The sequence below is a fragment of the Varanus komodoensis genome, unplaced genomic scaffold, assembly GCF_004798865.1.
Source record: "Varanus komodoensis strain SLA01 unplaced genomic scaffold, ASM479886v1 scaffold16, whole genome shotgun sequence".
NCBI classification, from domain to species: Eukaryota; Metazoa; Chordata; class Lepidosauria; order Squamata; family Varanidae; genus Varanus; species Varanus komodoensis.
The window spans coordinates 13,585,471-13,611,293 of record NW_025335468.1 but is presented as its reverse complement, the minus strand read 5'-3'; the positions used below and the strand labels follow the sequence as shown (position 1 = coordinate 13,611,293).

At 40.3% G+C, this 25,823-nt stretch overlaps 1 protein-coding gene and 1 long non-coding RNA gene across 2 annotated transcripts; one reads left to right on the top strand and one right to left on the bottom strand.

Annotated features, from left to right (window-relative positions):
• Positions 1 to 250: 250 nt before the first annotated feature.
• Positions 251 to 11,136, bottom strand: PSMA1 (proteasome 20S subunit alpha 1). Its single transcript, XM_044425567.1, has 10 exons — positions 10,884 to 11,136; positions 8,834 to 8,878; positions 7,738 to 7,839; positions 5,927 to 6,030; positions 4,570 to 4,658; positions 3,782 to 3,852; positions 3,303 to 3,432; positions 3,016 to 3,095; positions 1,633 to 1,737; positions 251 to 564 (listed from the first exon to the last, which is right to left on the bottom strand). The coding sequence occupies exons 1-10, from the start codon at positions 11,115 to 11,117 to the stop codon at positions 508 to 510; spliced, it is 1,017 nt and encodes a 338-aa protein (XP_044281502.1). The 5' UTR covers positions 11,118 to 11,136; the 3' UTR covers positions 251 to 507.
• Positions 11,067 to 14,194, top strand: LOC123021129. Its single transcript, XR_006414257.1, has 3 exons — positions 11,067 to 11,202; positions 12,802 to 12,923; positions 14,000 to 14,194. It is a non-coding gene; the product is annotated as an uncharacterized LOC123021129 (long non-coding RNA).
• The last annotated feature ends 11,629 nt before the right edge of the window (positions 14,195 to 25,823 follow it).

Sequence of the window (25,823 nt, the reverse complement as noted above, 5' to 3'; positions counted from 1 at the left end):
AATCTTCTAAGAAGCTTTTGGTGGGGAAGTAACAAGAAACTGTTTTGTGAATCACCTTAATTTAACTTATTTTACAATTCAGGCCTATTGTATGATTAGTAATAGAATATGACCAATATAAACAGATGTAGTGACTCAAAAGAACAAACCAAATACCAAGAAAACTATAGCAAGCTCTTGAGTAAGATAAAGAAACAGCAGGATCATGTGATTTCTTTAACAGGCTTTTAAAAAAGGAAAAAGCAGCATGTTTCAAGAAAGGAAGAAGTTTATTCCGTAGAGACCTTTGACATAAAAGCAACATGCTTTTTAATATAAAACAATATTCTATAATTTTCTAGAAAATGCTATTTCCATCTCAAGATAAGTGGTCAGTTAATTTGTTGCTGCCAAAATAGTATTTTTGGCAGTGCACTTTATAGCCCAACTCACTCAAATGTGTCACCACAATATGCATTTCAGAATTAAGTAACCAGAATACAAACAAATGCTCCAGTATTATTTGCATTAGTGTTCCATTGGTTCCTCGGCTTTTTCTGATGTATCTTCAGCAGGTTGAGCAGGCTTGAAGAGCAAGGGGAAAGTAAAATATTAGATAGGAATTAAATCAACTTTAACTGCCACCAGTAGCAAGATATAAAGCAATTCTACAAGGAAATATAATACGCTACCGATATTCAATTCAGAGACTGCAGGAGTGAATAAAAGATCTGATATTCACTATTCCAGCCTTCTAGAATCCCATGTGAACAAACCATCTTGTGTTATGCTTTGCTTACTTTTCATGTATTTCACATGTAGTTTCCTAGCCCAATAAGCTGATTTATCTGGTTTATGTTTAATTTATAATAAACATTCTTCTGTGTGATAATAGCACATTAAAACATGTTTATTAACCCCCACAAAAAAAAGAAAAGAAAAATGACAGACCAGAAGAATTTAGTAAAACCTAATTAGTGTAAAACATGTAATTCTGAATACATTCCATTTATCTGCCTCCATTCTCTGAGTGGCCTTCCATAAAAACACTTACTAAAAAATATAATCAGGACAATTTAAATGGTGAAGGTGAAATCCTATTGGCACAAGAGAGTCCTCCTTCCCGCAGCCTCCTGCACTCCCCCCATCTGCCCCAGAAGGTTGGGGCACCTTCCAAAGCAGATTTGGAAGGGCACAGAGGGGTGGGGGTAGGAGAGGCAGAGGAAGTCCATTCATGGAACACTGGATAAAGCCTTTATAACAAAAGGTGAACAGCAGAGGATGCACATTTCTGGAGCAGGGTAGTCAAATTAAGAGCCTGGATAAATAAAATATCTTTCTGGCATCAAAAGGGCAACAGTTTAAATTCCAGGAGGACTATGCTGTGCGGAACGTTCAACAGATGGGATGCCACATCTCACTGGGATCCCTCTCTGACTGCCATACTCTGAATCCCTAAAGATGTGGATGCCTAGAGAAGGGCTTCTGAGGATGATCTTAACAGCTGAGTTTGCTGAAAACTAGGATTTTTAAAAAAGTGATTAAAAAAGTAAAACCAAACACAACTCAGAGAAATGGTAAAGGGAGGCATTCTACAAAATGTCCAAAATGTTTGATTTCATTCCTCTTAAATCAAAAAGCACATATGCATACCTTTCTCTGTGGTCTCTCTTCCAGTCCTTCAAGGAATGGTGCTACATCATCATCATCATAAATAGTGAACTCCATATCTTTACCAACAATCCCAATAGAAGCGTTCTGTTAGATGACAAACTGTATTACTTAGAGACCGTTTCACATTTTCCTTTGCTATTATGGCTTTCACTAGTTACTGACACTCCCAAGGAAGCAATGCAAGAGCATACGTACCATTGTTTATCTATCAAAAGGGCAGTAAGAAAGATTTAGACAATCTTGTGTGTGTGCGCGTGTTAAGATAAATGAAAATGGAGCTGATTCAAACACTATAAATACTCCATAGTTTATGGCTCCAAATCCCAGAGTTCTCTTGTGTGCATGCACACACATGTCCAAATACTATATATCATTTCTCTGTCATAGCAAAAAGAACAAAGCAGGACACAGCAAGAAAATGTTCTAACTCATAAATTTAAAAGCTGGAAAACAGCCCAGTAAATTTCCACACAGGTCTAACAAAAAAGAGCCAGGTTGTCAAATCATACTTTTTGATGAAACTGCATTTTAAAAGGATGGTAAACTGGAAGAGATGAAAAAGGTATGGCTCCGTTGGCACAAGCATTTCAGTGTGGGTACTTGCAGCTTTCATATTTCAAAAGAAAAGGACATGAAACAACACCAAGGAGCAGATCCAAACAAGTGGGCAGGTGCAAATGGGAAGAGTTTTCCATAAGGTGCATATGCCTCAAACTTCAGTATCTGCATTTGACTGAAGTAAGATCCAGAAAATTCTACCTCATCCAAGAATTCCTGGAGTTCCCAATTACTGCTCCATTGATTACTTTAGACCAGAGACTCAAGTTGTGCATGGGTTTCTAAGTTCTGCAACCCACAGAGCTTTGGAATTATATCAATCGAGTTGCATTGGCTGCGAGTCTCATATATGGTTCCCAGTCAAAACAGTGCCGAATAGATTTTAAACTAGGATGACAAATGTTATTTACAAATAGATGCCATGTTTTCTGGTACCCATGCAATATATGAAGCAACGCATGACTGTGTTGCACAAACATAGCCATTTATGACAGCATTGGTGTATGGCGGACACTGCCACAGCCGACCAGGTGCAAGGCCACCCGCTGAGAACGGCTCCTAACTAGACACAGGAGTTCAGCCTTGCTGAGCACCCCTTAAGAGTTGAATCTTTCCTTGACATTAACACAGCGTTGGTGATTCAATCTTAACTATTCTGGTATGTGAATAATCACTTGAAAATTTCAGCTCCTACGCGGAAGAATAGGTAAGATTGATTGCTCTTCCACACAGTTCATAGCTACTGTTAAACCATCCTCCTTGATCTCAAGGCAGACGGCAAAGAAAAGAAATCCCAGCACTTGCCTTCGTAGTCAGATCCTGCTCGGCAGGAAGTGTTTCTCTCAAAGCGCGCAGTCCGTGCTTAACTAGTTCGTTCAGGTTACCTGCAAAACATACACACGCCAGTTCAGGAGCATAATGCATTTCTCCAGCAGAAGATGTTTCAAAGCATTCCCTTGTTCCCCACTGAAGTGACCAGTAGCCTGAAGTGACTGAAACATTTGTTCAGCAATAAAGCACCAAGAAATCCACATAATATACAAAAGAAAAACATGTGCCAAAACAGCATGCAGAAGAGACCTATAACTTACAGTCTGCAAACTCAGTCATGTGTCGCTCCAAGTAAGTTCGAGCTGACTGGGACCTTGCACCAATGGACATTGCTTTGCAATCGAAGTAATTTGCAGAAGGGCAGGTCTGGAAAATATGGGGACCCATATCCTAAAAAAGAAAAGGCAAAAAGGCACATTTTAGAAAAAGGAAAGTTGTCAGAGATCATACCTATGCCTTCAGCACTGTTTTGTTTCACTGTGTATCATGCATATGAAATCTATAGCTGAAGCTTATGTATTATGTGACGGCACCCTTTTGAAGTCACTGATTTTCTGTGCAAAGATTACACAAATGATACTTGAATCATGTGCCGGTTCAAGAGCTGGCCTAAGATTGTAAGCATTTTCCAGTAATACCAAAAGACTTGCTCTGGGATAGAAAAACTCTCAAAACAACTTTTACAATCTTCCAGTAGATATTCCTTGCAAAATGAATAAAGGACAACCAAAGCACTTACATCATAACCTGCAATGAGAAGTCCCACACCATATGGTCTTCTGCCGTAGCGCTGTGTTGGTATCTGTGTTTCTTGAACAAGCTAAGGAATGTGTCCGAAATGGCTGCTTCACATACCCATATTTCATTTATTTATTTTTAAAAGATTGATGCAGCACCCTTTAACCTTGAAAAAGGCTCCCAAGAAGGTTTACTAAGGCATAGAATTCAAATACACTGGCAAAAAGCAGAGCACTCAAATTTAAAATAGCCACTAGCAGAGCATTTTAAAACAGTGTTATTACCATCGTGCTATTATTAGGAAGGACTCGGGGTAGAGCAAATGCCTGGTGAATGAATGTGAACAGTCAACATACTTGACATTTTGGAAACTTTCTGCAATGGGAACAAGTGGTATACAAGCACTCTTCTTTGATCAGTGCTCCTATTTCACAGGTGCAAATTATCACTTAATGTTCAAGGTGTGTTTGTGCAGCGGGGGAGAGGAAGTCTGACAAACAGTAGCTGAGTTTCATTCCTCTTAAATCAAAAGCTTTTCAGAAATGCTGAGTTTTGTTTTGATTATTCAGTTCCATAGCTGAGGTTTTCCAGAAATCAAGAGATCCAATGCCTTCAATATCAAAGCAAAGAGTCTCAAATGATCTGTACTAATTTAGTTCCCCTAAAGGCAAGACATTAAACAATAGATTTGATTCAGTCAACAGCAGTAAGGCCACTGACCATGTGGTATCAGCATGTCAACTATACACATCCCAAGACAGTCATTACCAAAGAAAAAGAAAAGGATACTGCTTCCAATCAGAGATACTAGCCGAGACACTGGAAGAGGTCTATCAAATACAAATCTTGAATCCAGACACTCCTGACGCATGAAATTGCTGCAGGATTTTTAAAAAAGAAAGAAAAGGACATGAATAGTTGGCTTGTTATGCATGATGTTTCTTCCAGGTATAGCTTCAGATTTTCTTAGGGATATCCTTTAGAATTTATGATTGTACAATCAGAACACACTTCCAGTGTAGTAGAGCAGGTACAGCACAGTGGCAGGAGGGTTGATCAGGGTTGCCCCCTGCTCAAATCTCACCCTCACCATCTGATCTCATCCAGAAGTCACTGGATGGCTTTCAGATGCTGCTATTCTGTCCATTTCAGTTGTATTCCTCCCACCTCCATCTGTAAGGGAGGCACACCATCAGTTCTACACCTTGGATGAACACATGTGGTGGTGAAGGCTGTATCCCCTGAACAGCTGCCTGATGTCCATCCAGGTTGCCTATGAAGATGGATAATCGAGTGGTTGCTCATCAGGCAAGTGCAGCAGTGGCAGCACTGGGCAGGCTGGAGCGCTGCAGCCCTCTCCACGCATTCACTCCACACGCGAAGGGAGCCGTGCACCTCCCTAACGCTGTCCCCCTGCACAGTGTCATTCTAAGAGCTGAAAAGAGGGCTGGTGTGTGTGTGGTTCTTTTTACACGGAAATATGCCTTATAAAAGGCACATAGTAAAGAGCAAAGGCAACGCCAAATGTACTGAAGTTGTTCAGGTAACGTATTTTTTGAGACGAACATAGATCAGCATATAAGTGTTAGGGATGGACTTGTGAGAAGAGGTTCGAAGCCCAGCTCAGCTCTAAAGACACTGGGTGGTTTGCTGAAATCACTAAGCAAATAACCAGGGGGGGGGGGCTGCTTTGTTTGCAGAAATAATCTGACAGCTGAGCAGTCAGATCCAACCAAACAAGGCAGAGGAACTTGCTGCAGAGGGGGTGACTTACTCATTGCCCCCTTTCACAATCAAAGCTCTCTCACTTCTTTGCTTTCTCTTGACAGCTTACCTTTTAACAGCTGTCAAGAAAGCACTGTACTACAGTCTTGCACTGGAAAGTTTCTTATTTGAGGGTTCTGTGATTTTGAGTGCTATTACCATCGAAATACATTACTGATAGAAAATAAATGTTAATATTAGTAAAATTAACTAACATTAACACTAGCATGCTTCTCACAGAATTCAGGAACCGAGAAAATGAAATGGAAATCAGATAAGACCTATACAGTTCGTCTATTAATTGTATCCAATGCCACATCTCATTGTAGCATTGTGGGTTCAGCATGATCATTACATCAAATAAAGCAAACTGCAAACTTACCACAGGAGTCTTGCATCAGCAGTAAGTCCAGCAATTGAAATCCCAATATGGTTGTCAACATATAGGATCTTTTTCTGATGTGCTGCCAGCTCAGACTGTGCCCTCTATACATGCAAAATTGATTGTGGATAAAACACACTTATTACAACAAGAACGATTCATTAATACATCTCTAAATATCTATAGCAATAACTGACCAGAGGCTCATAAAAGAAAGGGCACTCATTCATTTATCCATCTCCACATATGAGTAGTCTAATGCTGCATACAGTTCATCTATATGATCCAGTATTGTCCACTCTAATTGGTTTTGTCTACTCAGGCATGAAGCATTTGCAGCCCAGCTGAGATCCATTTAGCTAGAGATGCTGTGGCTGAAACTGGGACCTTCTACATTCAAGCCATGGCTTGGATCCTAAACTGTTCTCTACTCACATAAGGGGAGAGGCTATTTCCACACTATATCTCACTCCAATCCCAAGTCCCCAGACCCCAAGAGCACTTTTCCAGGGGTACAAGGAGAGGTAGAGGGAAGTTGGAAAGGTCCTTTCTAAGAATATGAACTTTGTTCTGTCTGTGAAAAGGCAGGATTCAAAGCCATGTACTGCACCACCTGGCTACATTCCATCCTCATGAAATGCAGTCAGTTTCCTTGGCAAAAGAAATGGAACACATCAAAAAAGACAGGTACTTTTTAGCAAAGGAAACAACCAGAGGTCTACCGTTTTTGGTGGGCTAAGCCAAAAACTGTACCATCATCATCACTGCCTTTTCCCAAGTGAAAGGGTGGGGCAGGAGGCATGCACAATTGAGTACTACTGGATGAAAGAACCCTGTCCACTTTTTGGCAAAGATGTCCTCTGGCCTTTTTCCTGGAAGGAAAGGCCTGTGAAGGAAGCAAGCTTCCCAGTCTGGCCTTGTATGGCCAGGCCCCTTTAGGAGCACTGGTTACTCAGTTAACTAACAGTCTTGGCCTTCCATCCAGCTCTGGAAATGGGAGGGTGCTGCACACTACCAAGCTGGAAGTGGAACCATTGGTGACCAGATTTTTGGAACCTTGAATGTGCAGACACAATCGATATTTGCCACTCTTTTGCTGTCAGCTAAGTTTCCAGTTATGGAAAACCAAGGACCCTTCAGTTTAATAACTAGACTCCTAGCTTCCTTTCTTTTCCTTTCGTTCCAATACAAATTTACAGTGCACTCAAAAGCACCTCAGCATGGTTTATTATTTCCAGCACAGTTAAGATGTACTAAACCATTTTATTGCAATGTAAAAATGTACAACCACTTCTGCTTTTAGGCTTTCAATCCAGTAAAACATTTTCCATTGCTTGCAAAACACACCCGCTAACATATATAACATATGAACTATCACTTTCCCCATATAATAACTCCCCTCCAAAATCATGTTTTCCAGTAGGAGCAGGCAACTTCTTTAGGCTGTGACACACTCGGCTTCTCGAGAAACTGCCCTGGGCACCACTACAAAATGGCTGCCACGGGAAGCAAGAAAGACAAGTAACCTGCCCAAGAGACTGAGTACTGAGCAGTGGTGGCGTCTGAGCCCCACCACCTTAACTGCTTCACTGAACCTACAGTTTTCAGCACTGACAGAAACTATAACAATTCCAATTGCAAATAAGAAAATTGATTTTTTTTGTTTTGTTTTTTAAGTGGGAGGGATGAGGCACCTTGACAGAAGCGTCCAGGGGCACACTTTTGCCTATTCTTATTTTCAGTATACAAACATTGCACACACTTTCCTTCAAAACAAACAAACAACCCCCAAATTTTACTCTACAGTTTACCTTTAAGGCAACCAGAACAGCATGGTCTTTAGATTTCAGCCCGACAGTTGCAGAGCCTTGTTTCACAGCCTCCATTGCATATTCTATTTGGTGAATTCGGCCCTAAAGAACGAAAAGCAGAATGCAAAATCATTGTAAATGTGTGTACTTGGTGAATGAATTTTATACACTGCACTGATAAAAAGCAAACAAGTGGAATTTTCAAATTAACTAAAACCACATTTCATGCTATTTTCTTAACTAATTACTCCCTTCATATACTAATATTTAACACTGTCTTCTCTGTAGCCCTCACTGCAGAGTAGCACAAGTTATAAATCATAGATAGATTTGAATCCAAGTCTTTGAGGGATGCAGCTACGTCTGTAATGCTAACAACAGAATTGACAATGAATAATCTTCTAGGACAATTATTCTGAGAAGACTGCATTGCTGAAAAATAATTCAAAGGCACACCACATTGCAATAATGTACTATCTTTTTTAGTAACTTCTGAACTAACATAGTTCATCACTGGCTTGCATTTGGATTCTCTCTTATCACCACACCCTTCCCAGGATAGCCTCCTACTTTGGGTTACCAAGTATTCCTGCATGCTTGCATGCACTAATTTCATGCATATGTCCCTTATTATTCTACAATTAAGCATCCAGTAGGATGTAACAAATTTCCTAGTATGCTTATGTGTACTTAGTAAGTTAAGTACCATTGCACAGGTTTTGCTCAGGCAGCCTCAAGTACCTTGAGCTACAATTTCCACACTGCTTACTAAATAAAATCTGATGAACTACTTCCCATTTCAGATCGATCCTTTATGGTCATATACAAATAGAACATAAAACAATAATTTATATTGTTCTAAAAACACTGGAGATGCTTATACTTACCTACAAATGTAGCATTTTAAAAACAGGATATCCATTACATTTCTCACAACATTTGGGCAGCTTACTAAACTAATTTCTGAAATGCTTCACCATCACATTCCTTTGGATACTAAAATAGGCTACAAACCTTTTGATGCCCATATCACTGCAGTAACAAAAAAAGAAAAGCAAATATGCATATAAAAAGTAACAAAATGGAGAAATAATACCTGGGGGCTCCAAACAGTGACATCATTGTCATACTGATTACGAAACTAAAGGGAACAAAAAAAAAAAAAATCCATTACAAAGAACAGCAATAACAGGTGGAAAAACAAAGCCCAACCTTCCTTACTATATACTTATATTTTTCTAACTGAAACAAATATATTTTGAACAACTAGATCTTTGAAAGTATATTAAACTACAGGCATATGACTGTTATTTTTATAAGTTTCAACAAATTTTGAATTTTTAAAAATACCAACAGGTAAGCAGCTTGCAATTATAAGGGTTTACATATAAGGGTTTACAAACTCCCACCATTGCCCAACCAGCCAAAAGAACAAGGTAAGACAACAAAAGGCAGCAGAATTGCCCAAAGTAAACTTGAACAAATGCAGTAGCATGGACACTTATTCAAATCACATTATTATGAATCAAGAGTAAGAAATGATTATTTTAAAGAATGCCTGAATAATTAATGGCCAGGATTCCAATCTTTAACAAAGACCTCAGAAACAACTTCCACTTTCTAATAAGTATACTGAGGCTTGCAGACTTCAAGCTGCAATCCCACTTCTTAATTCAAGAAGAGTTTTGCTTTCGATTTCCATAGCAGTAGTATCCCATGCTTTTTGACTCATCATCGTTATTTGCTTTATGGCGCCAGGCTAAGACCTTTTTATTTAAAACTTACTTTAATTGTTAATTTATTTATTTAACTAGGTTTTTTTTAAATTTTAGCCGAGAATGCACTGAGGTTTTATTGAGGTTTTATTGTACTGGGGGGGTTTATTGTATTGGGGGTTTTAATGTATGGTTGACTTTTTTGATGTTATGAGCCACCCAGAGGCTTATTGTGATGGGGCGGCATAGAAATGTTTTAAATAAATAAATAAATCAGTTCAGAGAAAGGATCAACTAGCCACAGAACTGCAAATGGAAAACTTTGCTAACTACTGCAGTAACACCTAATCATAACACTCAAATAGGTTTCAGTTCTATTGGTAGGATTGGATCCACTGTCTGGGACACACTAGAATCTGAAGTTTTTCGCTTCCTAACTCAAGGTAGGATCGCATCCTTACATTGTTATTGTTTTAGAATACATTTTGCCAGCATTTTTCCTGGGCATGATCACATGAGATCGTCAAGGCGCCTTGCTCTCTGGGTAATGCAGGGAGTGAGAATAAATCTTTCGTCTTTCTGAACAAATTGCATCAGATTAATTATATTTAATTCAGAAAGTTGTGCTGAAGCACATTTTATTTGCCCAGAAAGAGTTGGAGGCTGGCATCACTCAGAAGACAACCAATCAATCAAATTGAGTTGTCACCCTGAAAATGATCGAGTGTATAAAATGCTGACTCATAGGGTAATGGTAAAAAATCGATAGGTAAAAAGTCAAGCAGGTGCGGGAGAAACGGGGAACCAGACAAAGCATCAAGTTTGGCTGAAGAACAAGGAAACTGAGATATTTGGCGAATGGCTTCCTGTTGCATTGGCCTTAAGAAATACAAAACTAGATAGTGATTATTTTCATGTATCAATTGTTAAACAATTGGCTGAAATGCGATTTCCAAGAACATGCTTTGATTCCGTTTTGAAGAGAAGAATTTAGGGATTTCGACCTGAAACGTTTCATTACCCCCCCCTTTTTTTTCTTCCTAACAAACCCAACAGACTTTAAACAAGAACCGAGGAAATGATGCGAGGGGAACTGGTGTCCGTGTCAACAACGAAGAATGCAGGGCTTGAAGGGGAGAAAGCTGATGAGCGCACGGAACAGAAACGGAAGACTTGGGGCGGCTTGCGAAGAGAGCCGCCTCCTCCTCCGCGATGGACCATCCAGAGAGATGCAGGGCCAGCGCTGCTCGGTTTAGGAGTTTCAAAGGTGGCGGGAGGCGCGGCTATCTGGGCCGCAGCCCCGCCATCACCGGGATGTGCTGACTCACCCCTCCCCCCCAGCAACTCGGACAAAAGAGAAGCAGCCTCTCTCCCTGGCTCTTCGGACTCGCCTCGGTTCTCCCGCCCGCCCCCGGTTCCCATTTCTCTCACCATAGCAGCTGCTCTCGGACACCAGCGTGCGCGAAGGACCACCGAAGGCGGTGAAAGAATGAACAGCTCAGTGAGCGATAGGTATGGCTTGGACACTTCCTTCCGGCTTGTGCTGCCCAGGAAGAGCAGCCAATTACCGAGCTTTCGATCAGAACTCGTCTTACTCCTCCTCCTTGAAGAGCCGCCGGTTAGCTGAGCAGAGTTCGGAAGTGCTACGCCTCCAAACTGGCGCATGCGCTCTAAAACGGGATTGGACGGTGCTGATGGTAGCTGGTCGTAGTAAATCCTGCTTCCACCTAATACGTGGCGGGCTTAAGAGGTGGGTGGGATGCTGTACGGGACGAGGTGCAGAACACCGTGAGGAACACTGTGCTCCCTCGGAGTCACGTTCGTGTACGTGGTAGGCTTGTGGAGTATTTTCTCCCGGCACGACCATATCAGATGGCGGGGGCGTCTCGATCTCTGAGCAAAGCAAGGGATTAGGAATAAATCTTTGTAGTGAGTGCATTGTAGTGATTGAGATGTCGAGTCTGAAACCGCTGGGGTAACAGAAAGCGAAGCATTTGTGATCACTGCATGTGCAGAGTGATTTATCGATATTTGGACGTAATGCTATTCGTGATCAGATAGAAAAGTCCTACAAACTCAAGTGTTTTATCTATTTCCACGGAATTCCCCCTCAAAACCCTGCTTCTAAAGGGATTCGAGTTTTGACAGGTACCGGTCAAACTCGGTTTGCCTCTAAAAATGAGGGGTAGGATACACGTTTAGCCTTTACCAACCTCGGCAGAAAGCTCGGGATGAAATCCAAAATTTGCTCCTGCGTGGAGACTTCAGGAAGAAAACCAACAAAAGATCTTTGATGAACGAGTGTGTAAATCCGAAAAAGCAAGCCGTCTCGGCAAGAGCCATCGTGGCTAGCTTTTTTCTTGACCCTTTGAGGGGGCGGGCAGAGAAAGAATTTCGGGCCTCTTCTTGGCAATGCCCAGGGTGGATAGCTGCTATCTCTTGGCTTCTGTCTCAGCCAAAGCTTGCCATCCATGCCGTTGCACTTAATGAGCTTTTGCACAAATACATGCTTTTGTAAAATTATTTTGTGTGCGTATTTTTGGTCGCAAATGATTTAAAAAAGGCTGAGTAACCATGGGCAGCTCCGATGAAGGGATTGTGACTACCAAAATAGAAATCACAAAAGGTAGCTTGACTACTACCTGTTGTAAATTCTAGAAAAACAAAACAATTTAAGGCGGGGGGAGGGGAGCAGTGGCAAACCAGAAATGGGCCATGGCAGCATTGAGGGGAAGAAGGCAGTGCCATCCTTCTGGTCACTTCTGTAATATGCTTAGGTGCATCTAAATGCATATAACCCAGCTGTTAGAAAGTAAATTATATAAAATAAGGCAAAGCAAGTAGCAACATTCTAAAAGCTTTAGTTGTATTTAATTCTAGGTGGGGCTTAATCTATTTTCAGTATCATAGTATAGTGTGTGAAGTATACACCAAAGTAATCATGAAATGTGAATATCAAAAAGTGCTTTGGATCACACAGAGTTGCTCCTTTTTCATTAACAGCAACTAAACTTCTATGGGATTTAGACTCCTCCACATGTACTTGGGAATTGCTAGCACTTGTAAGCCTTCCCAGGCATCAGGCTTTCTGCCGTAGAAGGCCAGGCCTGGGAACACTTTGTCATTGTTCCAGATCAAGTGAGGGTTTTCAGGAACTTTTAGTGCTTAGCAACTTTGGGCTGATCACTGCATTTCTTCTTTTTGGTACTGTATACATGCTGTATTTTTAAACATATAGAACTAGTATTCCATTCAGAGATTACTACTCTGTCCTTCAGACTAGGTTCTAGACCAGCTGACAGTGACTTGAATGATTGATTACATTTGTTTCCTCCCTTTTCTTCCAAAGAGCCCAAGGTTTTCCTCCAGTCCGTATCTTCATAATAACTCTGCAAGTTAGGCTGAGTCATTGACTGGCCCAAAGTGAGCGTCACACCTGAGTGGGGACTCCCAGTATAACACTAAGATCAGGTGTGTAATGTCAAGTCACTATGGGTTGTGTGTAATATCAAGTCACTATTTCCCTGTGGAGATTGTCATTGTGGCATCAGTTACCATTTATAAAATGCAAGCCATGTCAGGCTACGTGTTATGTGTGAACATGAACAGGGTGAGTTCTTCAAGTGATCGACAAAACATCTAGAACTCATGAACTGCGTTAAGGTTGTGGGTGGTTTGTTAACCAACTCTTGTTGGGTTTACATGTAAACAGCTGTTAGCATGCTCCTCTCCTCTGGCTTGCATTTTAAAATAATCAGCCAGCAATTACAAAGCCCATAGGGCAATTAATCCCCAGTGGCTTATTGTTAGGTGCAAACCAGTCCACTGGTTGGTTTCAGTGGATCTCCTGCATAGATGATAGAATATAATTTCATTATTCTCCCGATAAATTACTAACTGATGTAGGGAACTGCAAACCCTGGGGAAGACAGCTCATGGCATTGCTTGCTCTACATTCTGCAAAGCCCTTCTGCACACTCATTTCAGGTCTTTTTGTGAAAAGACCTTCATGCATAAAGTCCTTCTTTCTGGTCATGGGACAGATTAACTTATTCATTTGTGGAGCAACAGGCACAGATATATTAGCTTTGAAAGCTATTATTCCATTCACAGGCTTTTCAAACCTTTGAAAGTTACCCTGCTCATCTTCATTCATGGGTGACATAATCTGGCTGCTTTGGGACACTTCCCTAATTCATATGGATGACATAGGAGGATTTCTGTTAACTTTTCATTGTAACCAACAATATTGTTTACTCCACTGCACTATAATTTTACTGCCATCCACAATCATAGACTGAAATGGCAATTTATCATGAAAAGTAGTTTGGAATTTAGTTCACGCCATGTATTGTCCTTTTACTGTTGCAGTTCCCTGTTCTACTACTAGACTGGAATGAATGCCATTATTATTCATTTAATATTTTATTAAGGCTTTGTTTAAGATATATGTATTGTCAGAACTGAAGACCAGTGAAACAAATAAGCTTTTCTGTTTTTTGGATCTTATTTGCTAGCAGTGTTTACTCAACCATTTTTCTCTTTAGTTGTCAAGTAACAACCACCCAAACTACATCTCCTTATGAACAACCACCCAAGGAAGAACAGCAGATGGTCCAGTTGCTGAAACAAAGAGTTGCTTTCATTCTTAATTTTGCTTCTTCCGCTTTTTTCATTAGGAACTCTCTAATGGAACATTTGACCTTTCCAAAGATGAAAACATAAATAAAATGTTCTTGACATATTGTTCTTTAATGTTATTTGAATTCTGAAAAGCCGCACTTTACTTTTAAAATATTCTTGCTGCCAAGAGGTATCTATTTTCCTCCTTTAAGGAGCTTCTATTATTCATTATGCTTACAGCATGAACTGCAACAGAGATGAGGGGGGAGAGAAAGGAAGGAGACACTTGAGCAGGCTAGTTCTGAAAGACATACTAGGTGCTTCTTACTCTTGGTAGGGACTGTGGAAAAATATGACTCCCAAAATGATCTGTTGTTGAACTGGAACTAAATCTTACTAAAATGAACAAATCTTTCAGCCAATGAAATACGCATACACTTGTAACCTTGTGGTAGATGTTTACTCAGGAGAAAGTCCCGCTGTGTTTAGTAGCGCTTACTCCTAGATAAATATGCACATGACTGACATTTGCTTCTTTAAGGAAAAAAGATGTTCGGAGCAAGGAAACGTTATTACCTTGGTCTTAAACTCAGAAGAAAAATATTTTCTGGTATCTTGGAGTAAACATCACTGAGTACAGCTTCCTAAAACTATGGCTAGAGCTGGATAGCTATTTTACAAAGAAAGAAAACATCATTGGAAGGTTTAACATTAAATTTTCCTGCTATATCCTATGTCATATTAAAGGAGACCTACTCTATTGAAATATCTGGGTTTCATTCTACAGACATGGTCTTCAGTCAGTTGAAAATTTGTTAAATAAACACAGTGAGATCTCCGTTGTCAGTGATGTACAACGCATCTCAAAACCAACTTGAAATTTCATCACTGTGAAAACTGTTGTGCTTTCTGCAATATTGTGGTATTCCTTTCAAATGATTACATCTTTAAAACACCTACCCAGCATGAACACTGAGTCAACACTCAATATAAGGGTTGCCAATTTTTCCAATGGTCAGTCTTTATGCTGGGAAAAGCTTCACCTTCTGATACCTGCAGATTAATTTGCTGTTGTCCAAGGTGCAAGAATGTATCAGGCTGGGTTTTTCTGGAACCTATTTTGCTAATTTAATCTAGACATATTTATTTTTAAATTGTTTCTAAAATGTCACCTGCATTGTAGCAATTAAACTATTAAAATAGGTCACCACTGTTCCAGCATATCTGTGTAACTGCAGGAAATTTTTTTTAAAAAGAATTAAGACTATAGATTATGTTGTCAAGATTTCGACTGAAAAAGATAGATAACAAGATGGATCTAAAGTTTCCTTTCTGTGAATTGGAGGACCCAGTAGAAGCATCTGCTGAAGTTAGTGAAGAAAGGCCATCTTCAGCTGATTCCCTTACAGTTCTCAACCCCTGGGCTGTCACCAATTTTATTCCTGAGAGTCCCCCAACTGTCCATACCAGTTTTTCAGAGGGCTGCTGGGGGAAGGAAGAACAGATGAAAACTGCCTCTCCCCCAAGTGGTGGTATCCCATGAGTGGAGTTCCACTGATATGTGGAGTTCCACTCATGTGAACTCTAGTTCCAGCCCTGTGTCTAATACATTTGAAATTATCTTTGAATCAACCATAACAGCATATTTTATTTAGCAAAATGCTCCACACATTTTCTCAGAAGAAAAGTCCCAATGATTTTATTGGAATTCACTCATAGGTAAATAGAGACAGAGTTGCAGTGCTGAAATCTTGGGGGAGGGGGAGGAACAAGAAAGACCAACGGATGCATGCAGAATTAGGTGGTATTTATTACTCAGGCTTTCTGCTCCTGCTTTTAGCAATATATATCAATAGCGAAATGTCTCTGAATGCAGGTACAGGTGGTTATGTGCCTATGATCTTTTCTGCTGGCCTCTAGCAGCTTCAGCTCATAGAGCTACTTGAAGAGAAGCACTTTGGGCCTGGAAGCAAGTCTGAATCAAAGCCAATAATTATATTTCACATCATAAAATATATTCAAGGCCCATACATTTTGCAGAGAGAGTACGTAGCCCAGTGTTCTGTAGGTCTTAGAAACACATTCATGAAAATAAACAGAAATGTTCATAAACTCACAGTCTAGATGAAGAACAAATCCCAGAATAGCCTTTGTTCATGGAAAAATATTATGAGCAAGAATGTAATAAAGTCAAGGATTTTTAAAAGAATAGTTAGGATGGAATCTTAGGCATTTTAGAAAAAAAGTCCTATAACTGTAAAAAAATTTTCAGTCAGGCTTGTAGTATATTTAGTGTATTCACAAAACTGGCTGTAAATCTGGTGACTGTGGGGCAAGGTAGCAGTCACATGATGAACAAATGCCTGGAAAGCTATCCAAATATTGTTTTCTAAAAATATATTCTACTGTCTAAGAGAGAAATATATTGAGATCATTATTGCTCCTCAAATATCACACACCAATGATAGTGACTTTAAAAGCATGTTTCAGCAGAAAATATATTCTAATTTGCAAACATTGTGAAATGAACATTCAATGAAAGGAAAAGATGAGCCTGTTAAAGTCCTACTTGCCTTGTAGTTGTTAAAAGTGTAAACCCTCTTTTTGTTTTTGTTTTAATATGTAGTTTGATTGCTTTACATCATTGTAGATTGATGCCAAAGGGAACCCATGACAGGTTATTTTGGTGGGACAGAAATGCTAATACGAGTGTCAGAAAGTAGCAGGAGCCCTATAGGATACATACTGTTTATCTTGAACACAGTAGTGATGCAAGCATCAGATGTGGGTTTATTCAAACTTTCCTTGTAGCAGCCTTTTACTGCTCTTACTTTTGCTTTCTCTGTCTGTCCCATCTACTCCTTTTACGTCTCTTCATGCTGTTGTGCTCTAATGTTATGTGTACTTATGTTGCTCTTGCAAGTGATAAATTTTGCAAGACTCTCTCTGAAGCAAGTCCCTGTCTAATTTGCCTGACAAAAATGTATTTCAAATCAGTGCTAGCCTCGTTTGTATGATATAAAAATGACCTTTTTGTGCAGCAGACACATAATGTGAACTGCAGCGTCTCTTAAAAAATTACATGGGTTGGATCCAGATTTATGCTGGCTCATTTGCGAAGCAACTTTATTTCTTCCCCTGACTTTTCTGCAGCAGCCCCTCCAGCCCCCTGCAAATGCTACAAAGTCAGGAAACACAGCTGAATAGTGTAAGCTCTGGTGTTTATGTGTGAGGGGGATGGGATTCCCACAAATCAGATGGAGGGGCCTTCTGTGAGTGAAGCCCTTTTTCTCATGGAAGGCAGTTCCTGGATCAACCTTGTCAAGTCCTACCAGCAGCAGAATCAATCAGTCCTGCTTTGCCAGAGCTGGCAGATTCCTAGTCCTTTAGTGTCTCACCTGGACATTCTTGAATGATGTAGATGCTTGGTATAGTGGACCCTATGGATTGAATTCTGAGAGGCTGTGATGTCACCTGTTTTCCTATTAACTATACTAGAATTCTGGAGAATAATTCTGACCTGGACTGATCTCTCTGTACTATTCCTGAAAACATCTCATCTTTGGCTGATCAGGGCACTTGCTGGCCTAGCAGGACAAACCTGAGATGTATCATGCAACATATTAATAACCCTAGATGGGAAATATTTGCTATTCATGCACTGATGCTGGATTAAGTTTGCAATGTTATAAACAATACTTTTAAAGAAAGGTACCCTGGAAACTGGTACGAATATGCATCATATTGCGATAATGGTGACAGCATACCCCTCATGCTACCCTTTATTCCTTGATACACTGTTGCATGTGACTGCAGCTCCTCCACTTCTAACCAACTCAGATGTCTCAGTATCTCCTAGTCCAGGGGTTGGCAACCTTTAACACTGAAAGAGCCATTTGGACCTGTTTCCCACAGAAAAGAAAACACCGGGAGCCACAAAACCCTTTCGACATCTAAAATGAAGATAACACTCCATATACCATTTTTTACCTTAATGCTATGTATATCTTCATTATGATTTAGCTGCAGCTCTTGTTCAGTCACTAAAAACTGTTATTTTTAATCTTACATTATAAACTAGTAGGACTCTTCATATATTTTGAATAGGAGAACAGCTTCCTGAAGAGTCAAAGTCAGTGCTAAAGGGCTCCATGCATTAAACAGCAAACCCCATAAGTTTGTCAGCAGTAAAAGCAAATGAATCTACCCAAATATCATTAAACATTTGGTTTTCTTCAGAAACTTTTCTTTGATTTATCCAAGCGGATCGGTGGTGGCTGTGATGCGAGTGACGGAGCCACAGCAGAGGCATTCAAGAGCCACATGCGGCTCCAAAGCCGCGGGTTGCCGACCCGTCCTAGTCTAAAAGGGAGTGATCCTATGTCTCCTATACAGCATTTGAGGAGCCAAAAGGTTTTTTTGATTCCTTTATTCATTCATTCAGGATATTACTAGGCTGTCCAATCACTCTGCGCCTCTGGACGGCTTACAAAATTGTGCTCCAGTCTTGGAGCTGAGAATTGAAATTCTGTTCCCCCTCTGCTGCTTGCATGGAAAGGACAATGTTGGCTCCTCTTCAAGGTTGGCAAAGTTACCTTGGAAGGAGAGGTGGGTGTTTCAAGGCATAGGGAAGAGACTTGAGTGGCCAGGTTGATCAGTGCTTTGAAACTGCTCAAGTCTCTTTCCCTCCCCCTCTGAGATGCTCTAGAAAAGGCTCATTTTGAGAAAAGGCAAAGTATAAAGACTGGGACACAAGGGTGGTTGGTGCTATTAGTACCACTCTGCATTGTATACTGCTCTGCATTGGATGCCTGTAAGCCTCTGAGTTCAGATGCTTATGCACATCGTGATAGGCTTGTGCCCAAACATCCCTCAGTCCCCCTTGCTGCTCCTTATCCCTGAAAAACTTTTCCTTATGCCACCTTTCTTGCTTCAAACCACTCCTCAAAAGCCACTTGGCTCATTAAGACTATTTTGATTTCTTATGTATTGTATTGTAAAATACACTTTTTAAATGTTTATAACTATGACATGTGTCTTAAGCTTTTCTACATAAAGCTGTTAATTGGCTATTGATCTGCTTTTGGTTTAGTTGCAGAAAATACCACACAAAGAGCAATTCCTTTCCTTTTTTTCCACTACACAAGCTTTAGGGTCAGGGTTCTAGTGAGTAGTATATACAAAGAGGAGTAGTACAAAGAGAAAATTCACTCTTTCCTTCACTTTTACAATTAAATTCTACATATAACCTGCTAAAAACAAAACAAACGCTTCACTAAAAGTTCTGGTTAGATGCCAAAGGGAAACTGGAGGGTCATAACATTGTTGAAGCATTTATCATGCGTTCATCATTCCCTACTCATGGTTGTTTATGGGGTCCTTAAAGAACTATGAGCAGGGAATAATGAATCGATGATACATGCCTTGTGTAGAAAACCCCCAAGTGTTCTGTATAATTATTGGCCCCATTGCATCTAGATAGCTTTCTTTCCAACAATCTCATCAGAAGATTCTATACCTCTACTCCATTCAGATTGTAAGTGGATCAGGCTTGTCTTTCTGGTTTGTGATTCATTCTTTGAACACTGAGTGGAAGGGGACTATACTCTCCACACAAAGGAAGCAATGTCAGCACTGCTACTGTACCATGGCTTCCACTGGGGCTTTCTTTATTCTATTTTTATCCCACCTTCCTCCCATTGTGGAACTCAAGGTGGCAACACTCCTCCAGGCTTTCCTGTCCTCCACCATCCCCCAGAGTCCACTTAAGCTTACACCAACTGCTTCAGTGACTCCATCTAGTCACCTCATTCTCTGATGTCCCCTTCTTTTGCCATCTATTGTTCCCAGCATTAGACTCTTCTCCAGGGAGTCCTTCCTTCTCATTAGGTGGCCAAAGTATTTGAGTTTCATCTTCGGTATCTGGCCTTCTAAAGAGCAGTCAGGGTTGATCTCCTCTAAGACTGACAAGTTTGATCTCCTTGCAGCCCAAAGGACTCCCAGGAGTCTTCTCCAGCACCACAATTCAAAGGTGCGCAGCCTTCCTGATGGTCCAGCTTTCACAGTCATACATTGCAACTGGGAAAACCATAGCCTTGGCTATATGCACTTTTGTCGACAGGGTGATGTCTCTGCTTTTTAATATGCTGACTAGATTTGCCATAGCTTTCCTCCCAAGGAACAAGCGTCTTTTAAATTCTTAGCTGCAGTCCCCATCTGTGGTGATCTTGGAGCCCAGGAAAATAAAATTTGTCACTACCTCCATTTCTTCCCCATCTATTTGCCAGGAAGTGAGAGGACTGGATGCCATGATCTTAGTTTTCTTAATGTTGAGTTTCAAGCCAACTTTTGCACTCTCCTCTTTCACCCGCATCAAGAGCCTCTTCAGTTCGTCTTCACTTTCTGCCATCAGAGTGGTATCATCTGCATATCTGAGGCTGTTATTTCTCCCAGCAATCTTAATTCCAACTTGTGATTCATCTAGCCCTGCCTTTCTCATGATGTGCTCTGCATGTAAGTTAAAAAGGCAGGGCGACAGTATACAGCCTTGCCAAGCTCCTTTCTCAATTTTGAACCAACCAGTGGTTCCATGTCCAGTTCTCACTGTTGCTTCTTGACCCACATACAGGTTAGGCAAGAGACAAATAAGATGGTCTGGTACTCCCATCTCTTTAAGAACTTGCCACAATTTGTTGTGATCCATACAATCAAAGGTTTTAGCATAGTCAATGAAGCAGAAATAGATGCTTTTCTGGAACTCCCTAGCTTTCTCCACGATCCAGCATATGTTGGCAATCTGATCTCTAGTTCCTCTGCCTCTTCGAAACCCTGCCTGTACTTCTGGTAGTTCTTGGTCCACATACTGCTGGAGCCTAGCTTTCAGGAGTTTGAGCATAACTTTGCTAGCATGTGAAATGAGTGCAATGGTGCAGTAGTTCGAACATTCTTTGGCATTGCCCTTCTTTGGAATTGGAATATAAACTGACCTTTTCCAATCCTGTGGTCACTGTTGAGTTTTCCAAATTTGCTGGCATATTGAGTGTAGCACTTTTACTGCATCGTCTTTTAAGATTTTGAATAGCTCAGCTGGAATACTGTCCCCTCCACTAGCTTTGTTGTTGCTCAGACTTCCTAAGGCCCATTTGACTTCACATTCCAGGATGTCTGGCTCAAGGTCAGTGACCACCCCATCTTGGTTTTCAGGGACATTAAGATCTTTCTTGTATAGTTCTGTGTAATCTTGCCACCTCTTCTTAATCTCTTCTGCCTCTGTTAGGTCCCTGCCATTTTGGTCCTTTATCATGCCCATCTTTGCATGAAACATTCCCTTCATATCTCCAATTTCCTTGAAGAGATCTCTGTTCTTCCCTATTCTATTGTTGTCTTTGCACTGTTGATTTAAGAAGGCATTCCTATCTCTTCTAGCTATTCTCTGGAATTCTGCATTCAGTTGGGTGTATCTTTCTCTTTCTCCCTTGCCTTTCACTTCCCTTCTTTCCTGAGCTATTTGTAAAGCTTCCTCAAACAGCCATTTTGCTTTCTTGCATTTCTTTTTCTTTGGGATAGTTTTAGTTGCTACCTCTTGAACAATGTTGTGAACCTCCATTCATAGTTCTTCAGGCACTCTATCAGATATAATTCCTTAAATCTATTTGTCACTTCTACTGTATATTCCTCGGGAATATGATTTAGGTCATACCTGAGTGCCTAGTGCTTTTCTCTACTTTCTTCAATTTAAGCCTAAATTTTGCAACAAGAAGCTCATGACCAGTGTAGGTAACCAATGTAGCTCTTTCAATATAGCTATTATATGGACCGTTCTAGGAGCCCCCGTCACTAACCAAGTGGCTCGATTTGCTACCAATTGTAATTGCAGTACCATCTTCAAGGCCAGCCCCATGTAGAGCACATTGCAATAATCTATTCTGGATATTACCAGTGTGGCTAACTATTTTCAGGCTCTGTCTCTCCAGGTAGGTGTGAAGTTGATAAATCTGCTGCAGTTGGAGGAAAGCACACCTAGACACCAAATTCACCTGGTATTCCAGGGACAAACCCAGATCCAGGAGCACCCCCAGACAGCGGACCCTGTCCCTTAGGGGCATGTGACACCATCTAGGGCAGAGATAATGCCCCTCCAGACTGTCAAATGACCCCCCCCCACCAGTAGCTTAGGTTGTTTGAAAGTATAAACTTTGATCTGTGTGGGCCACAGTTAAACTGGGGTGAATTATTTAGGCAATAGCTACTGCATTTAATAAATCTAAAAAACCTAACTTCTGTTTTGGGCAATTTCAAAATAATTTCCTGTTTGTATTTATTGTTGTAGCCAACACTATTAAATTCTATCTATATTTGTTGAAGAAAAATCACCAGAAACATTTCTTGTTTTATAATTTTTAAAATCTAGATCTTTAGGTCCCCTTCTACCCCATTACTTGTGGATAACAATGGAAGTGTGGAAAGTGTAATTGTCCTAGCTTGCATAGCATGCATTTGAATTTTGGAATATCAACTATTCAACAGCAATGTTTATAAAGTTGGCCTAGGTACCTGGAAGACTGTTTGGATCATGGTTAAAATACAGGTTTATCTAACAGAAGTAAGAATTAAAGGATGAATGTGTATAGGATAACGGTAGGTTTGGGAAATATGTTGTGCTGCTTGCTATTTTTTAAATACAGGAAATGACTTTGGTATGTTATGCACAGCCAAGTCCTTGCAGTTTGGATTTTTCTTTTCAGAGGTGAACTTTAGTTTTAGGAGTCCTGTTGTCCTTATTTACATTTACTTAAGGTTTGCCAGTCTGCTGAGAGATGCATTGACTATAACAGCTTTGTGTTAACATCAGTTCTGCTTGTGTACAGCACACATTTTATTTGGCAGAACCAGCTCGGCACCAAGATTGCTTTGGAAGCAGAAATATGATCCTGCCTTGACAACAGTGAGACAGCTTCTGGCAGTGTAACATCCTTTCTCTACAATTGTTTTGAGAGATTCCTAAGTTCAGACAGTACATCATACATGACGCCTATATTACTAAAAATTCCACAACTACAAGAACATTTAAAAATGAATGTACTTTGGTGAAATGCCTACAAGAAGACCTGCAAAACTTGTGCCTCACTGGGGTAACCAAATGTATGGTGGCCTAGTAATTGCTTGATTTTCCTAGTTTTGCAATCCCAGCCATGCAGAAACAGAGGTTTTACTGAACCCCCAGGTGGGCCACTATTCATGGATGGTAGATATCATCTGATTTGGTGGATCTGAATTTGTGCCAGCTGAGACTACATCTGTAATGATTCCAAGGCACCTTTAGCACAATTTTCACTGAAATTATATCTGCTTAAGCTAAAAAGTTGTTGGGATATCACCATACTATATTTGTACAGTGGTTAAAGGTTCTTAGAGACATATAAAAATATATTCTATACAGAATGAAAAATAATTCTTAGGAACGAAAATTCAGCAGACTACCACTGTTTGCAGCATGTATCATGGTATCAAATCTTCTAGTTATATTATCACCAGAATAAGATGGAAAAATCCATGTCATTCCTAGAAAGTGCATACATGTAGTACTACCAGAATTATTATTGCAATATTTGTTTACATCAGTGTCAATTCTTTCCCAAATTTTCAGGATGACTCAATCTTTTCCTCCTCTTCCCTCTCATGTATAAATCTTCATTAAAATATTAATATGATTATCTATTTTAACAGTAGCCTATCAGTTGTAGAATTCTCTCACCTTGTGAAACTAAAAACATTCCCTTCCACTCAGCTTTTTAGTCAAGATTTCTCTGCTCATTATTTTAGCTTCTATTTTCAATTGTTTTCCTAACCTGTTTTCATTATTTGGATGTCTGTTATAAGTCATCTTGTGAGGGTTCTCTATTTAAATAATCATATAAATTTATAAAATACAGAAAGATCAAAGGTGACTCTTAGAGATCCTTTTTTCATCAGGAAGGTGCTCCATTTCCAAAAGAAGTTGTAGAAAATTGAAAAGTTTAAATAGGAAAGTTTAAATTCACAAGGAACATGTGCTTATCAACCCACTTTTCTACAGGTTCCTGACTTCTTGCATATACATAAAACCTAATAGTTTGAATATTAGAAAACCTATGGTCATTATCATTTTCTTCCAAGGAAAAGATGGAGGTGGTGTGGAAAGGAGGGTTACAAAACAATCTTATAAACATGCAATGAGACCTGCCTTCCCCTCAACCTTTCCCTGGAATGCCTTTAGGATACTCCAAATCAGTCCAAATATGTTTTATGTTAGGGCTCAAACTTATCTTTTCCCTGCCCCTCTTCACTATGTGTTTATACATGAAAATGGTTATGTAAGTCAAAGCTGACCTTTCCAAATAATGGCCACTCAGTTGTAGCCTAGCAGCAAGATATTCTGAGCTTCCTTTACAGATGGTAGAGAGGAATGGGCACTTACAAGAGAGGTCCAGAAAGGTTTGTGCAGTACAGCATAGCCTTCTGTCAGTTGCGTTCTATGTGTTTCATTAGGATCACCATGACTGCCTGGGAACTAGGTGTTCCAGGCAGCTTGCATAAAGAGATTGGCGCAGTGCCCTTCCTGGAACAGACACTTGTATGGATGTCAATTCTGGAGACATTTTCAGTTGCATATCATGAGTGCCAACCAGATGTGTGACTTGGGTGACTGGTACCAAGAGTTCAAGGTTGTTTTCACAAATGGGATAACGGCACCATGCCCAACCTCAAACTGGCAAGTGGAGGTGAGTTCAGGAGAGAATTTCTGCAGTATACTAAGGACATTAGATAGAAGAGTTTACTGTATGCTTTGGCAGACCTTGGCTGTTAGAGGCGGGGATTCTGGGTTGCTTTACTAAATGGGGTGTGTCAACATGCAGTGCACAGAATCAACATTTAAGCATGGATTTCTTTGGGGGAGGGTGTATTCAGTACATTGTGAATAGCAGCTGACAGCATGTTGCAGTTACTTTCTGACTGCTGAGACTGTTTTACAAATTAGTTGTTTCTATACAATTTTTGTGTATGGTAAAATAGCCCCATGCCCTTCTGCCAACATTTGGAGGGCAGTTATGAACATGGATTCTTCTATACTAACTGACAGCTGGACAGACTGCATATTTTGCTTCTGTGTACTCATGGACATTTTGTCAATAGAAAGTAGTGCCACGCGTAGCTTTCAACAGGTACATTATGGCATTTAGGGCCACAATATATGTTGATGTCATAAATAGGTGTGCTTGTAAAGGCAATTTTAAGCAGTTGAACTAATGAGGAAGCAAGTATTCAGTGATATTTTAATGAATGGATACCATTCAAATCTGGCTCTGAGATAATTAAGTGCATGGATGCTGTCAGAACTCCCACCCCAAACAGGAGCCTAGACTTAGGCTCTGACATAAAGGGAAACTAGTAGCACCAAAGAACTACTCAAAACCATCCTGGGTCTTTGCATAACGATCTGATCACAGTTTGGGGTTATTAAGCTAGATATTCCTGAGTCAGGCTGTCCGGAGTTACTACCTGAGAAGCCTGCATCCCTAAGAAAACACTCCCATACACACCAGGTACACACATCTCCATCTAGATCTATCCACATACATAGAGGGGACTGTCAGAAAGGGTGAGATATACTAGGCTCTAAGCCAGAGTTCTAGCCCTTGGTTTCATTCCTCAAACACACACAAATGTAGTCCAGAAAACCAGAAAAGGCAAGGTTTAAGAAATCTAGTA